The sequence below is a fragment of the Macaca fascicularis genome, chromosome 4 (genome assembly GCF_037993035.2).
Source record: "Macaca fascicularis isolate 582-1 chromosome 4, T2T-MFA8v1.1".
Lineage (NCBI taxonomy): Eukaryota > Metazoa > Chordata > Mammalia > Primates > Cercopithecidae > Macaca > Macaca fascicularis.
In genome coordinates this window covers 2,449,379-2,462,803 of record NC_088378.1, presented here as the reverse complement: position 1 = coordinate 2,462,803, position 13,425 = coordinate 2,449,379, and the positions used below count along the sequence as shown (strand labels likewise).

The 13,425-nt window shown below is 47.4% G+C and overlaps 1 protein-coding gene across 3 annotated transcripts in view; it reads left to right on the top strand.

The window, feature by feature from the left end:
• Window positions 1-13,425, top strand: part of SMOC2 (SPARC related modular calcium binding 2) — a 220,804-nt gene that overhangs the window by 133,333 nt on the left and 74,046 nt on the right. The window contains exon 1 of one of the 3 annotated variants that reach the window (XM_074038982.1): window positions 7,039-7,377. The exons of the other annotated variants lie outside the window; for them this stretch is intronic. Within the exon in view, the coding sequence (XP_073895083.1) occupies window positions 7,290-7,377 (88 nt within the window). The 5' untranslated portion in view covers window positions 7,039-7,289. Of the gene's footprint in view, window positions 1-7,038; window positions 7,378-13,425 lie in introns of those variants that run through there. 3 annotated transcript variants of the gene reach the window in all.

Below are 13,425 nucleotides of genomic sequence, written 5' to 3'. Positions count from 1 at the left end.
ACTTTGCTGGACCAGGATGCCGGTTCCATCTAAACATGCTCTCTTATCATCTCTGTAAGACTCTGCTGGACCAGGATGCCGGTTCCATCTAAACATGCTCTCTTATCATCTCTGTAAGACTTTGCTGGACCAGGATGCCTTGTTCCATCTAAACAGCTCTGTCTCATCTCGTGTCCGTAAGACTTTGCTGGACCAGGATGCCTTGTTCCATCTAAACATGCGCTGTCTCTCTTCTTGTCTCTGTTAAGACACTGCTGGCGCTTGAACTCTGAGATGTTTGGTTCTTTTTCTTTGACTCAGTTGCAGATGAGGGTTCTGGTTTCCATTGTGATGGTTATGTTGCATCCAGCGATCAGGCTGAAGGTAACTGGAAAATAGCAGAATCTCTCCACGTGGCCGGTCTGTGTGGGAAATGCTTTATACACATGTCCCAGCCTTGCTAAGATCGCCAGTGGCTGCTTCTGGGTGACACGCACCCTCATCCTGGACTGGCTCTAATCTGGTCCTGCAGCCTCTCCCAGCAGCGATTCATTCACTCCTGTTTCATCTGCATGAGAGTCACGCACTTTTGGATCTGGTTTAGGGACAGGACCCTGCAGCGCTGAGGGCAGCACATCGACAGAGCCCTGTTGAGACCCTGGAGGTGACGAGACAGCAATGCGTGGCACCTGGAGGTGGCCACTTGGATGTTCCCTGAGCTGAGTCCAGAACTGAGAGTTTGGCTTTGGAAGAGACTTGCCTTGATCACAACGGACCCCACTGAATCCATCTTTTTCTAAGTTTTGGGCTCCTGAAGAAAATGGAAGGAGCTTTGTTTGACTCTGGAGTTTGAACCCTTGGATTGCATTCTGCTTCTACCATAACTTGTTGCAAAACCTTGGGGAAGTCACCTCACTCTCCTGCATCTGTGTCCGCAGAGTTAAAACTCGGGTACACTGACACCTGCTTCACAGGCCCTGGGATTCTGTGAGAACAGTCACCGTGCGCTTGCACATAGCTGCCCGTCTGCTGTGTGTAGCAGCTCCAGACGGCTGGAAGCTTGGCCACGCCCTGCCATCTTCTGTGTCTTCTCCCCTCGTCTGTGAAGCGGGGGCGATGAGAGTCCTTTGCGAGCTGAGAGTCTAAGTAGGTAGCTCATGGAAAGTGACTGGCATCGTGGCTGGCACATCCTAAGCCTCAGGAAGCCTTAGCAATTATACTTGAATGAGTTAGTGAATGGGAAGTGTTTGGAGCTTGAAAGTGCTGTCACAATGTTATTTTTTCCTTTAAATTCCATTGAAATGGGAGACAGGGGCAGACAGTCTCTGTCCTGTCTGCTGTCTTTGAATTTGAGTTTGTTCATCTCTGAATAATTTCTTTGCAAGTCTAGCACATGCCCTGACCTTCCTTGCCCTTGGTGCAAAAGGGACCAGCCCTTGTTCAGGGCTGAAGGTCCCCAGGGCTTCATGTAGAGCAACAGTTTCTCCTAAGAACAAGCATGGCTTCATTCTGGGGTTTTCCGAGAAGAGAGAAGAATTCTCCCCAAGGGTTGAGTTGTCTCTTGGGATTATCTAAAATACCAAATGGCAAAGACCTAACACAGCTGCTTTCTAACCTCATGTCATGAATTTGCCGAGTTCTGGCTCAGCAAAAGTGCCTACTATGAAGAATTGGATGAGGGCGGTGGAGTCTGGGGCACATCCGGGGCTTGTGGCATCTTTTCTTCCTTGGGATGAAGGTTAAGGATTTTCAAGTAGGGATCACTGCGTGGTGGAATGAAATGCGGCATTCCTGCCTCTGATGCATGCATCTCTCCTGACTGGCGTCCTGGGCCCTCAAGTCATTTATCTGCACCCTGGAGAATGGGACTAACGGCCCTGAGTGCCCACCACGGACAGGCTTCAATTCTTACAGTAATGCAACACGTAGAAGCTGTTATTCTCCTTCTACAGATGGGGAAACAGGCTTTAAAAAGGCCAACCTAAGAACACACAGCTAGTGAGAATTCGAACCGGGTGACCCTTATCCCCAAGTCACATGTGTCTCTCTTTCCCCTCGGGGCAGGCAGTGGCATTGGGTTCCCAAGCATCTGTCGTTTTTATCAAAATGCTATTTTGATGTTTCCTTTTTCTTGTCTCAATTTTTTTCAGAGCCACTATTTTTTCTTCTGTCTACATGAAAAGTGAAGTGGGAAAAAGTGTCCCCCTCTGACTATTGACTTATGCGGCCTATCACAGTCTATTTTAAAGTAGGATTGTCAGCGCTGGTTTTATTTGTAATCAGCTGTGTTAGATGAAACCACTGGCCCTAAGGCAGCACTTTTGGAAAATGGAAACTATTCTGATTGTTTTTGTAAGGCTTCCAAATACAAAATCAGGTGACTTTTATTAACTTCCTTTAAAGAGAATCTGTGTCCGAATTCTACAGAATCTTACAGGAGAATAAAGTCGCATTTCTGTAGCGCTTTCCTGGCATAGCTGTGTTTCCACCTGTCCTGAGGGGAGCTGGTGAGGCTGTTATCATCACTGGTAACAAAGCATCAAGAAACTTCATGAGTAGCAACCAAGTTCCAGTCCTTGGGGACATCACTTGGAGGGACTTGCTGTGGCCTTGATTGTGGTAGGTGGGGGTGGCCTTTGCAGCCCTGTGGGTCAGGGTTGGGGACCCAGGGATGAGGGGAGGGAGGCGATTAAGGAGATACCATAGAAACTTAGGCTAAACGAGGCCAAGGAGAGAATGGAATCAGGGCCAACTTGGACTCCGGTTTTCAAAGCTTATGTTGATGTGGTTGTCACTGATAGAAAAATGTGGAAAGTTGGCCTTTCAACACAGGTAATCCCCCCGCAAATGCTGAGGACACCGGGGAGGATACAGAGAGAGGTAGGAGGTTCGGGTGGGAGGCAAATGGGACTTGGCAGGCATTCCCATCAGGGGCCCTGAGATGCGTTCTGAGATGGTCTTTGTCACGGCTTAAGACGCAGTTTTCCCTCCTCCACCAGGGCCTAGGATTCATGTTTCAGAATGAAAATTAACTTGCAGGTCTATGGTTACTTTATATCTGAGTTTGTTGCTATGGCAAATACATGTGAAAAGAAAGAAATCAGAACAGACACTTGTGGTCATTACTTTCTCTCCAAAGATACTGGATCTGTGCATTTTATCCAAACCCTGTTTTTCAGAACATACATTTGAGTATAAGCTTCCTATAGTATCTAATTTTCCTTTTCACGAGTGTTCCTGGAGAGGGCCTGGTCCTCAGACGCCGAGGCTGGGAGAGGCAGGGGTGCCGTATTTGGGACGGAGGGCGTCTGTCACTAGTGTGAGTGTGAACTCCCGTGCAGCCTTTCCTGGCTCTGTGATCTTGAGGAAGATAGCAACTTTTTCTGAGCCTCAGCTTTCTCACCGATAAAACACAGGCGTTGGTTTGTTTCTTTGTTTTCTTTTGAGACAGGTTCTCACTCTGTCACCCAGGCTGGAGTGCAGTGGCGCAATCACGACTCACTGCAGCCTCGACAACCCAGGCTCAAGTGATCCTCCCACCTCAGCCTCCTGAGTAGCTGGGACTGCAGGCACAAATCACCACATTTTTTTTTAATTTGTCATAGTGATGAGGTCTTAGTATGTTGCCCAGGCTGGTCTCAAATTCCTGGGCTTAAGTGATCCTCCTACCTCAGCCTCCCAAAGTGTGGGCAAGCCACGATGCCTGGCTTAAAACACCATTTTAATGCATAATTTTAAAACACAATGTTAATGCTCTGTTGTTATGAGGATTAAAGGAGAGCACGCAGAGCACCTACAGTGCATGTAAATGTGATGGCAAGCATCTTGTATTTAATAAGTAAAAGTGAGTTTTCAAGCATTCCTTGGGAATTAAAGTATGCAGTATGTGTGTTGGTGAGTTAGGCTTTTCCATCTTTTACTGTCATGTAGATATCTTATTGTTCTAGTCATCAGTGAATGCCTGTCATAGGCACAGCCTTAGCATCTGAATCCCCCTTCGTTTTTATACCAAAAGTAAACATATGAGGAATTTTATTCCAACAGAAGTATAAGTTTCAAGGTCTCCTTCCCCCCCCCCAGCCCCGCCCCCACACCTAGTCTGCCCTGTCTAGCAAATCAAATACTAAAGGGGCACTTTTTAAATTTTATATTTTACTTTCTTTGATCATCTTATTTAAATGTTGTATAATTAAAAAGAGAACCACAAAATTTCCATGACTGGTGAAGATAACACATGTAAAAATGAAGTAAAATCAATTCTAAAAAAAAAAAGAAAAGAAAACCCCCATGGGGACATCTGTGACAGGTGGAAATGTGTGCCTGGTGTGGATATTATCTGGAAACTTGTTAGACAAGAGGACGCAGGAGCTTTGCCCAGACCCACTGGCCAGGGACCTGCAGCCAAGCGCCTGCACCTGCAGCTTCAGAAGCCCCCGGACGGGTCTGACACTGACGTATGAGAGTCGCTGCCCTAGTCACGTTCCTGGTGGGCACATTTCTTGCTGTCACTGAGTTTTGGGCAATGCAATCATTGCACAGTTATTTACAGATGAATATCAATCATTACCTATTAATAGTTACCAGGAGTCTGAAATTCACTTTTGATAAGAAAGGGAGAACAATTACTGATGTCGGATGTACCTGTGGACACACAAGCTCAAGCTAATACTTAGACAGGATGGGTGATGTGAATGATTCCACTGAAAAGCCGCAGACCTGCTTGGGACCCCACTGCCTCCCTGCAGCCCCTCCCCTCCCTTCCTCATTGACCGGGGCTGTGTGCAGGTGTCTGTCCCACACATGGGGCCTGCACTCAGCCGCCTTCACCGCTGGCTTCAGCGTCTCCTTCAGCCTCAGCTCTGAAGTCTCCTCTGTGCAGAGGCCTTCTCTGACCCCCCTTTCCGAGGTGTCCTGCCCCGCTGTCCCCCAAATCATCAGCATTAGCTTGTCTGCTTGCTTCGTGGAGTTCTTCCGAGATTATCTGGGTCATCTGCCCGTTTCCTGGTTTCTTCATTCCATCTCAAGCTCCAGGCTGGAGACTTTCTCTGTCAACACAGCACCAGGTTCCAGGCACAGAGCAGGAGCTAAACCCATGGTTATTGTTGTAGGGATCCCATGGATTGGTTTTGGGGGTAACTTCTCTATGTCACAGCTCTGCAGTCTCAGGCTGAATCTGTGGTTATTGTTGAAGGGATCCCGTGGATTGGTTTTGGGGGTAACTTCTTTATATCACAGCCCTGGAGTCTCAGGCTGAATCTGTGGTTATTGTTGTAGGGATCCCATGGATTGGTTGTGGGGGTAACTTCTTTATGTCACAGCCCTGGAGTCTCAGGCGATCCTGCTAACAGCAAGGATAGCCGGAGATGTGTGAGACTGTTACTAGCTCTCCCCACTTTGTTGTGAATGGGTGAGTGGGTGTGTGAACACTGAGCCTTCCTCAGTCCCGAGGGTCCCAGGACAGCTCACGGACTCTTGGGGGCACCGCTGGGCAGGAGAGGATTAAAGGTAGCAAAGGAGGCCGAGGGAGTGGCAGTGCCCGAAATGCAGGGTGGGAGGGGGCAGAGCTGGAGAGAGTGAGCAGGAAACCAGACATGTGACTGGAACACAGCCACCTCCGCCACCGAGAGGCGCAGGCTCCCACCACCTAGGAGGAGTGTGTCACGCAGTGTTTCCACCGGTTTGGAGCACACCCGACCTGCTGGGAACCCAGAGCTTAGTAACATTCAGAAGACTCGGCTCAAACGAACCGACACACACAGGGAAGACCCAGGGACCGTGGGTCTTCCCTGACAGTGGCCTTGCCCCTCCTGGTTTTTATCTTTCTTGAACCTACTTTTTTCACATAGACACTGTGGCGTCCTCTCACCCCTGCCCCCCACAATCTCCACCTCCTTCAGGACTCTCGCCAGCCCCGTCCGGGCTCCAGCCTCCATCACCTTTGCAGAGGCTGCCCAGTTGCAGCTGAAGTCAGTGATTCTGAACCGTTTTGAACAGGAGGAGCCATGCTACTTACTTAAGAAAAGTTACCGTTGGTTGCTTTTTCTCAATTCAAAAGTAATTCATGCTAGCCATAGAAAATTCGAAAAATACAGGTGGAAGGAAGAAACCTAAAGAATCTGCATCCAGGCGGAGCAGCTGAGGTGGAGTCACTGCCAGTGTGGACTGAGGAGTCCGTGCCTGGCTCAGCCCTGCCCTGCCTCACCCCTTCCCCGCTCCACTGGGCTCAGCCCTGCCCTGCCTCACCCCTTCCCGGCTCCACTGGGCTAGCCCTGCCCTGCCTCGCCTCACCCCTTCCCCACTCCCCTGGGCTCAGCCCTGCCCTGCCTCACCCCTTCCCCACTCCCCTGGGCTCAGCCCTGCCCTGCCTCACCCCTTCCCCACTCCCCTGGGCTCAGCCCTGCCCTGCCTCACTCCTTCTTGGCTCCACTGGGCTCAGTCCTGCCCTGTTCCGCCCCACCCCTTCCCCGCTCCACTGTGCTCAGCCCTGCCCTACCTCACCCCTCCAATGGCTGTTGTATCGGAAGCTGTTCCTTCACAGCAGATAAATACACAATGTCTGTGTATTGGGTGTTTACTTCTCAGGCATCTGCTGGCCTGCAGGCTTTGCTGGGGATTCCAGCCTGCAGGGGTCTGGGTCTGCCCCCGTCTCTCATCTTCCTTGCACTTATCAGTAAACTGGAGGTGTTCTTCTCATGGCAGCAGTGGAGGCACACAAAAGCCAGGCCTCACACACAAACAAATGGGACACAAAAGCCAGGCCTCACACACAAGTAAATTTGGAGCCCCCTCGCCTGTTGCTCCCCAATCTCCTGCTGGCCATGTTAAGTTCACAGGCTCCGCGCAAAGTCCCAGGGAGGGAGGAGCACCCAGCCCCTCTATGGGAGCACTGCAGAGACCCTGGCCATACAGAGAGAGTGGCCAGTACTGCTGTCTGTTCTTCCTGGAATAAGGACGTCATTGTCCTGAGTGGGACAAGCTGAAGAAGGGAGGAAGGCAGAGGAGGGCGGGGGAGGGCGGAGGAGGGCAGGGGCCCTGCAGCCACTCCGTCAGGGGTGAGGCGTACACAGACGAGGAAACCAAGCATTTCCAATACTTCCAGGCTGTGGGTGCCACAGTCATCAGGACTTGGCAGAGGCCATCAGAGGTAAACAAACTCTAGTGCCTGCACGTCAGAGCAGCGCAGCAGCAGGCCGGCAAAAAGTAGGGAGCCGGGCCGGCCAATAGTAACAAGACTTGGGGCGGGCCGAGGAAATGGAAGCAGGTGATTAAGAAGCTCACCAAGGAAGCTGAGACGAGAGAGAGAACCACAGATGGCTGTGCAGGGTTGCAGGTGTTACAGTCGGCTGGACGTGAAGACCTCCTGTGAGACAGTTGCTCCTGTGGACTGGACTCACACCGGTAGGAATCCGAGTTCTTCCGACATGGGACCTAAACTGAATTGAGACGTTCTGGTGGGTTTATTCACACTTTCTAATGAAAACCTCCTCTTGCCAATAAAGTCAGCACTTCAAGGCCCACAAGTGTTCTTATAAACAAAACGAAACTTGCATAGATAAAGCCAAACTTGGCCAGAGTTGGGAATGCTCAACTCCTGTGGTTTAAATCACATTAGTGAGGCCGGGTGCGGTGGCTCACGTCTGTAATCCCAGCACTTTGGGAGGCCGAGGCGGGTGGATCATGAGGTCAGGAGTTCGAGACCATCCTGGCTAACATAGTGAAACCCCGTCTCTACTAAAATTACAAAAAATTAGCCGGGCATGGTGGCGTGCGCCTGTAGTCCCAGCTACTTGGGAAGCTGAGGCAGGAGAATGGTGTGAACCCGGGAGGCGGAGCGGAGCTTGCAGTGAGCCGAGATTGTGCCACTGCACTCCAGCCTGGGCGACAGAGCAAGACTCCGTCTCAAAATAAATAAATAAATAAATAAATAAATCACATTAGTGGTAAGAGGTCCCTGTTTAATTGAGTGTACACTAGTGGAACACCAGGTCCTCTTAAGAAAAGAAAAGAAAAAGCGTTCATTAAATGCAATTTTCTGGGAAGTGGACTATGTACTTTTGCCTATCATTGAGTCTGAGATACTATTCATTTTTAAGACATACCAAACAGGCAAAAAATATGTTGCCAATTAAAATGTGAGCAGTATTTTCTCATCTCTTAGAATTCCTCTTTTATGCTTACTAGGAGCACATTTTAAGGCTTATTTAGGCATGGATGTTGTTTATGGAGAGCATCTATGGAGAGTGAGATGCACAGATGGCGGTGCACAGGGGAGGAGCTTTACCCAGTTCTGGTACCCAGGAAACCTGTGCACCTGTCAAGTTAGACAGCACTTCTGTCTCGGGACAGCCCCCCAGAGCCACTTCCCAGTCGATGCCCCCTCACTCTTGAAAGCAACTGCTCTTTTGATTCCAATCTCCATACATTACTTAAAAACAAACAAAACAAAACAAAAACAAACAAAAACAAAAAGGTATCCCTCCGTTGCCCAGGCTGGAGTGCAGTGGTGTGATCACGGCTCACTGCAGCCTTGACGGCTCCAGTGATCCTCCTGTCTCAGCCTCCAGAGTAGCTGGAACTACATCTACCAGATGCCACCATGCACGCCTAATTTTTCTATTTTTTGGGTCATGGGATTTTGCCATGTTGCCGGGGCTGGTCTTGAACTTATGGACTCAAATGATCCTCCTGCCTCAGCCTCCCAAAGTGCTGGGATTAGAGGTGTGAGCTGCTGCGCCCAGCCTACATTACTTTTGTCTGTTCTAGAGTTTCATGTAAATGGAATCCAGCATAAGTACCCCTTTGTTCCTGTCTTTTTTCGATCCGGTGATGGTTTTGAGCTTCATTCTCACTGCATGCGTTGCCCATTCATTCTCTGCAATTTACATGCATGATTGTAGACTGTGTACGGACACCACAGCCTGTTCTGCATTTCCCAATCAATGGATATTTTGTGTTTTTCTCTTTAGGTTGGGGCTGCTACAAATAAACATACCAGGTACTCGTCATTGTACTAGTCATTCGTGAGTGCGTGTTTTCATTACGCTGGGGGTAAATACCTACGAGTAGGTTTCCAGAGTAGCCCCAGCATTTCACACTCTGTGGCTTACATTTTTGTTTTCTTCATGGTCTCTTTTGATCAGTGTCCGTTCTAAATTTTAATGAAGTCCACTTTTTTTTTCTTTTGTGCTTCGTGCTTTCTGCATTTGCCTTAGAGATCTTTGTCTAACCCAGTATCTCAATAATAGTCTCCATATTTTCTTTTAGGGTCTTTATGTTTTTAGGTTTTATGTTTAGATCTCTAATTTATCTCAAATAAATTTGTGTGTGGGTGGTGAGTTAGGCTTTTCCATCTTTAATTGTCATGTAGCTATCTCATTGTTCTAGAACTATTTGTTGAGAAGGCTTTCCCTTCTTACTGAATTGTTTTAGTGCCTCATCAAATATCAATTGAACATATACATATATTTACATACATTTCAAAAGTATATACTTTTTTATTTAATTATAAACTTTATAAACTTATAAACTTTTTATTATTTTCCACTCATCTACTTAGCTATCCTTTTCCCACTAACATCTGGTCTAGATTACTGGCTTTATAATGATTTTTCAAGTATAGTAATATTAGTCCCCCAACACTGTTCTTTCAGAAGAAAGCTTTGAATATGTTTTTTTCGCATTTTCCTATACATTTTAGAACCATAACGTCAGTTTCTATTATAGAACTTCCTAGGATTTTGATAGGAATTATGTGGGATCCACTAATCAAACTGGGGGGAATTAAAGTATTTCTGAGTCTGCTCATCCATTAACATGGTACATCTCTTTATTTATTGAGGTGTTCTGATTTTTTCAGCAATGCTTTTAGTTTTCCATGTATTGTACATCTTTGATAAAATTATTTCTATGCACTTTTATGTTTTTGATATTATAGCAGATGACTTTTTAAAAAATTTTCCAATTATTCATTAGCAGTATATAAAAATAGAAGTAGTTTTTGTAGATTGACCTTGTATCTTGGGACTTTGTCATCTTCACTTGTTAATTTTAGCAGCTTTTTCTTTGTAAATATAAAAAAGTAGTGAGATTATTACTAATCTAAAAGTGAAAGTGGTCAGTCTTTTGTCATTAAATATGATGTTAGCTGTAGACTCTTTAAAGTATGCTCTTTATCAGACAGAGAAGGCTTTTCTCTACACCTAGTCTACCGAGAGTTTTGCTATTTGATTAATGAAGTACTTAATAAAAATGAGCAGCTAAATTTACTTGTCTAAACACTGATAGTTTTGCTACAGCTGAAAACATTTGCATTTAGGGTATAATGCTATTGCAATGTCTAAAAGAATTGTTGGTTATGATTTGTAGTATTTTAAATAGTCCCTTCAATTTTGCAAAATGCTTTATCTTTCTTTCTAAATACACTCATATATTCTTCCACTAGCTCCTCCTGCCCAGCTTGTGAGGCAATTAGACAGGTTTGATACTGTTGTGAACCCAAAGTATCTGAGACAGGCCTCAGTCAATTTAGAAAGTTTATTTTGGCCAGGCGCAGTGGCTCACGCCTGTAATCCCAGCACTTTGGGAGGCCGAGGTGGGTGGATCATGAGGTCAGGAGATGGAGACCATCTGGCTAACACAGTGAAACCCCATCTCTACTAAAAGTACAAAAAATTAGCCAGGCGTGGTAGCGGGCGCCTCTAGTCCCAGCTACTCAGGAGGCTGAGGCAGGAGAATGGCGTGAACCCAGGAGGAGGAGCTTGCAGTGAGTTGAGATCGCACCACTGCACTCCAGCCTGGGCGACAGAGCGAGACTCTGTCTCAAAATAAAAAAAAATAATAAAATAAAAGAAAGAAAGTTTATTTTGCCAAGGGTGTGGATGTGCCCATGACATGGCCTCGGGAGGCCCTAATGACACGTGCCCAAGGTAGTCGGGCACAGTTGGTTTCATACATGAGACATCAAATTGGTATGTGTAAGAGGTACATTGGTTCAGTCCAGAAAGGCAGGACAACTTCTTAAGTAGATATGAGACAAATGGTTGCATTCTTTTGAGTCTCTGATGAGCCTTCCACTGAATATACAACGTACATCTGAGAGGAGGATAGAGAAACAGTCACTTCTGCCTTAGTCTGGCTCAGTGAAGCAATAGGGTGGAGGAAGCCGTCAGATCTGCACCTGTCTCAGGTGGGCTGCAGAGGGATGACTGAGTTCTGTCTGTCCTTGGTTCACGGGAATTTCCTGCAGGCAAACGGTGAGGGAGGTCTGTAGCTGTTTTACCTTTGTAGCCCTCTTATTCAGGAATAAACTGAGAGGCAGGTTTGCCGAACACAGTTCCTGGCTTGACTTCCCTTTGCTTTCATGACTTTGGGGTCCTGAGATTTCCTTTCCTTTCACACCGTCTTAGTCTGTTTGGACTGCCATGACAAAATCCCTTCCACTGGGTGGCTTATAAACAACAGAAATTCATTCCTCACAGCTCTGGAGGCTGGAAGTCCAAGATCCAGGCACTGGCAGATTTGGTGGTGGGGTGAGGGCTGGGGGTGATTCATGTTCTGGTTCGTAAACGGTGTCCTCTTGTTTCCTCATATGGTGAAAGGAACAAACGAGATCCCTGGAGCCCCCCAACCTTATTATTTATTTATTTATTTATTTTTTTGAGACAAAGTCTCGCTCTGTCACCCAGGCTGGAATGCAGTGGCGTGATCGCGGCTTACTGCAACCTCTGCCTCCCGGGTTCAAGCAATTCTCCTGTCTTGGCCTCCCGAGTAGCTGGGACTACAGGTGCACGCCACCACACCTGGCTAATTTTTGTATTTTTACTAGAGACAGGGTTTCACCATATTTGTCAGGCTTATCTCGAACTCCTGACCTCAGGTGATCCACCCGCCTTGGCCTCCAAAGTGCTAGGACTTCAGGCGTGAGCCACTGCACCCAGCGGGAGCCCCTTTTCTAAAGGCTCATCTCATCCCAGCTGGAGCCTCTTTTCTAAAGGCTCATCTCATTCCTGAGGGCTCCAAGGCCGCACCTCCAAATGCCATCAGCTTGGGAGAAAAGATTTCAACACAGGAATTTTGAGGGGTCACAAACATTTGACCAGTGCAGATTCTGTGTAACAAGTGACTCCCAGCATTTACATTACAGGATTGGAGCTGAGTGGCCAGGCTGGGGCTGAACTGAGACAACCTATTTCTTCTCCTCTTGTTTTATTTTCTCCATTTCGCACTGTGCAACCTGCCATATTTTTGGAATGACTACTACAGACTTTTAAATACAAACTCTTTGACTTTGAACATTAAATTTGCTTAACATAGAAGTAAATACTGGCTGGGTGTGGTGGCTCATGCCTGTAATCTCAGAACTTTGGGAGGTCAAGGGTGGATCACTTGAGGCCAGGAGTTCCAGACCAGCCTGAGCAACATGGTGAAACCTCTTCTCTACTAAAAAATACAAAAAATTAGCTGGGCGTGGTGGTGTGTCCCTGCAATCTCAGCTACTCTGAAGACTGAAGCAGGAGGATCACTTGAACCCGGGAGGTGGAAGTTGCAGTGAGCCGAGATCATGCCACTGCACTCCAGCCTGTGGACTTCGTCTCAAAAAAAAAAAAAAAAAAGGAGTAAATAAGAAGATGGGAGTAACAGAAAACAACACCCACCAATCTAAACTAGAAGTGAATTAATGTCACTATGATGTTCATTTCTTTAATAGTTAAGGCCCATTGGGGTAATGTGTAGGCACAATTTCAATACTTGTAATAATTCCTGAAGAACTCTTAAGGTGTTGGCTGCTACTAAATAACAATGTTATATGCTTTTCTTTAAAAACAAGGTATGTCTGGGACAGCATCATATTCCCAGAGCAGACTGGATGTGGAGAAAAGGGATTCAGAGTCCCTTGACAATAACAGCAGTGACATCCAGTCAACCACGCAGCCGCCAGCAATGGGCTCAACAGCCCAAAACAAAACAGCAGCAGAGCTGTGTGGCACACTCAGGGCCAGGGGAGGCATCCAGGCCAGTGCACGGATAGCTCAGGGGGACATGGAAAAGCTGGAACTGGGCAGAGGCAGCCTGCGGGTTCTGTCTCTGTGGCATTAGTTTAGGGGCAGCCGGCCTGGTTATGGTCAGGTGTGGCATTAGTTTAGGGGCAGCCGGCCTGGTGGTGGTCAGGTGTGGCATTAGTTTAGGGGCAGCCGGCCTGGTGGTGATCAGATGTGGCATTAGTTTAGGGGCAGCTGGCCTGGTGGTGGTCAGGTATGGCATTAGTTCAGGGGCAGCCGGCCTGGTGGTGGTCAGGTGTGGCATTAGTTCAGGGGCAGCCGGCCTGGTGGTGGTCAAATTGACACTTTCAAGTACTTCTGGTTTTCAAGAGCTTCACGGGATCCTGTGCTTGCTGGAAGTTGAGCAATAACTCTCCAAATGTTAATGCAAAACTCTTAAGGGTGTGAG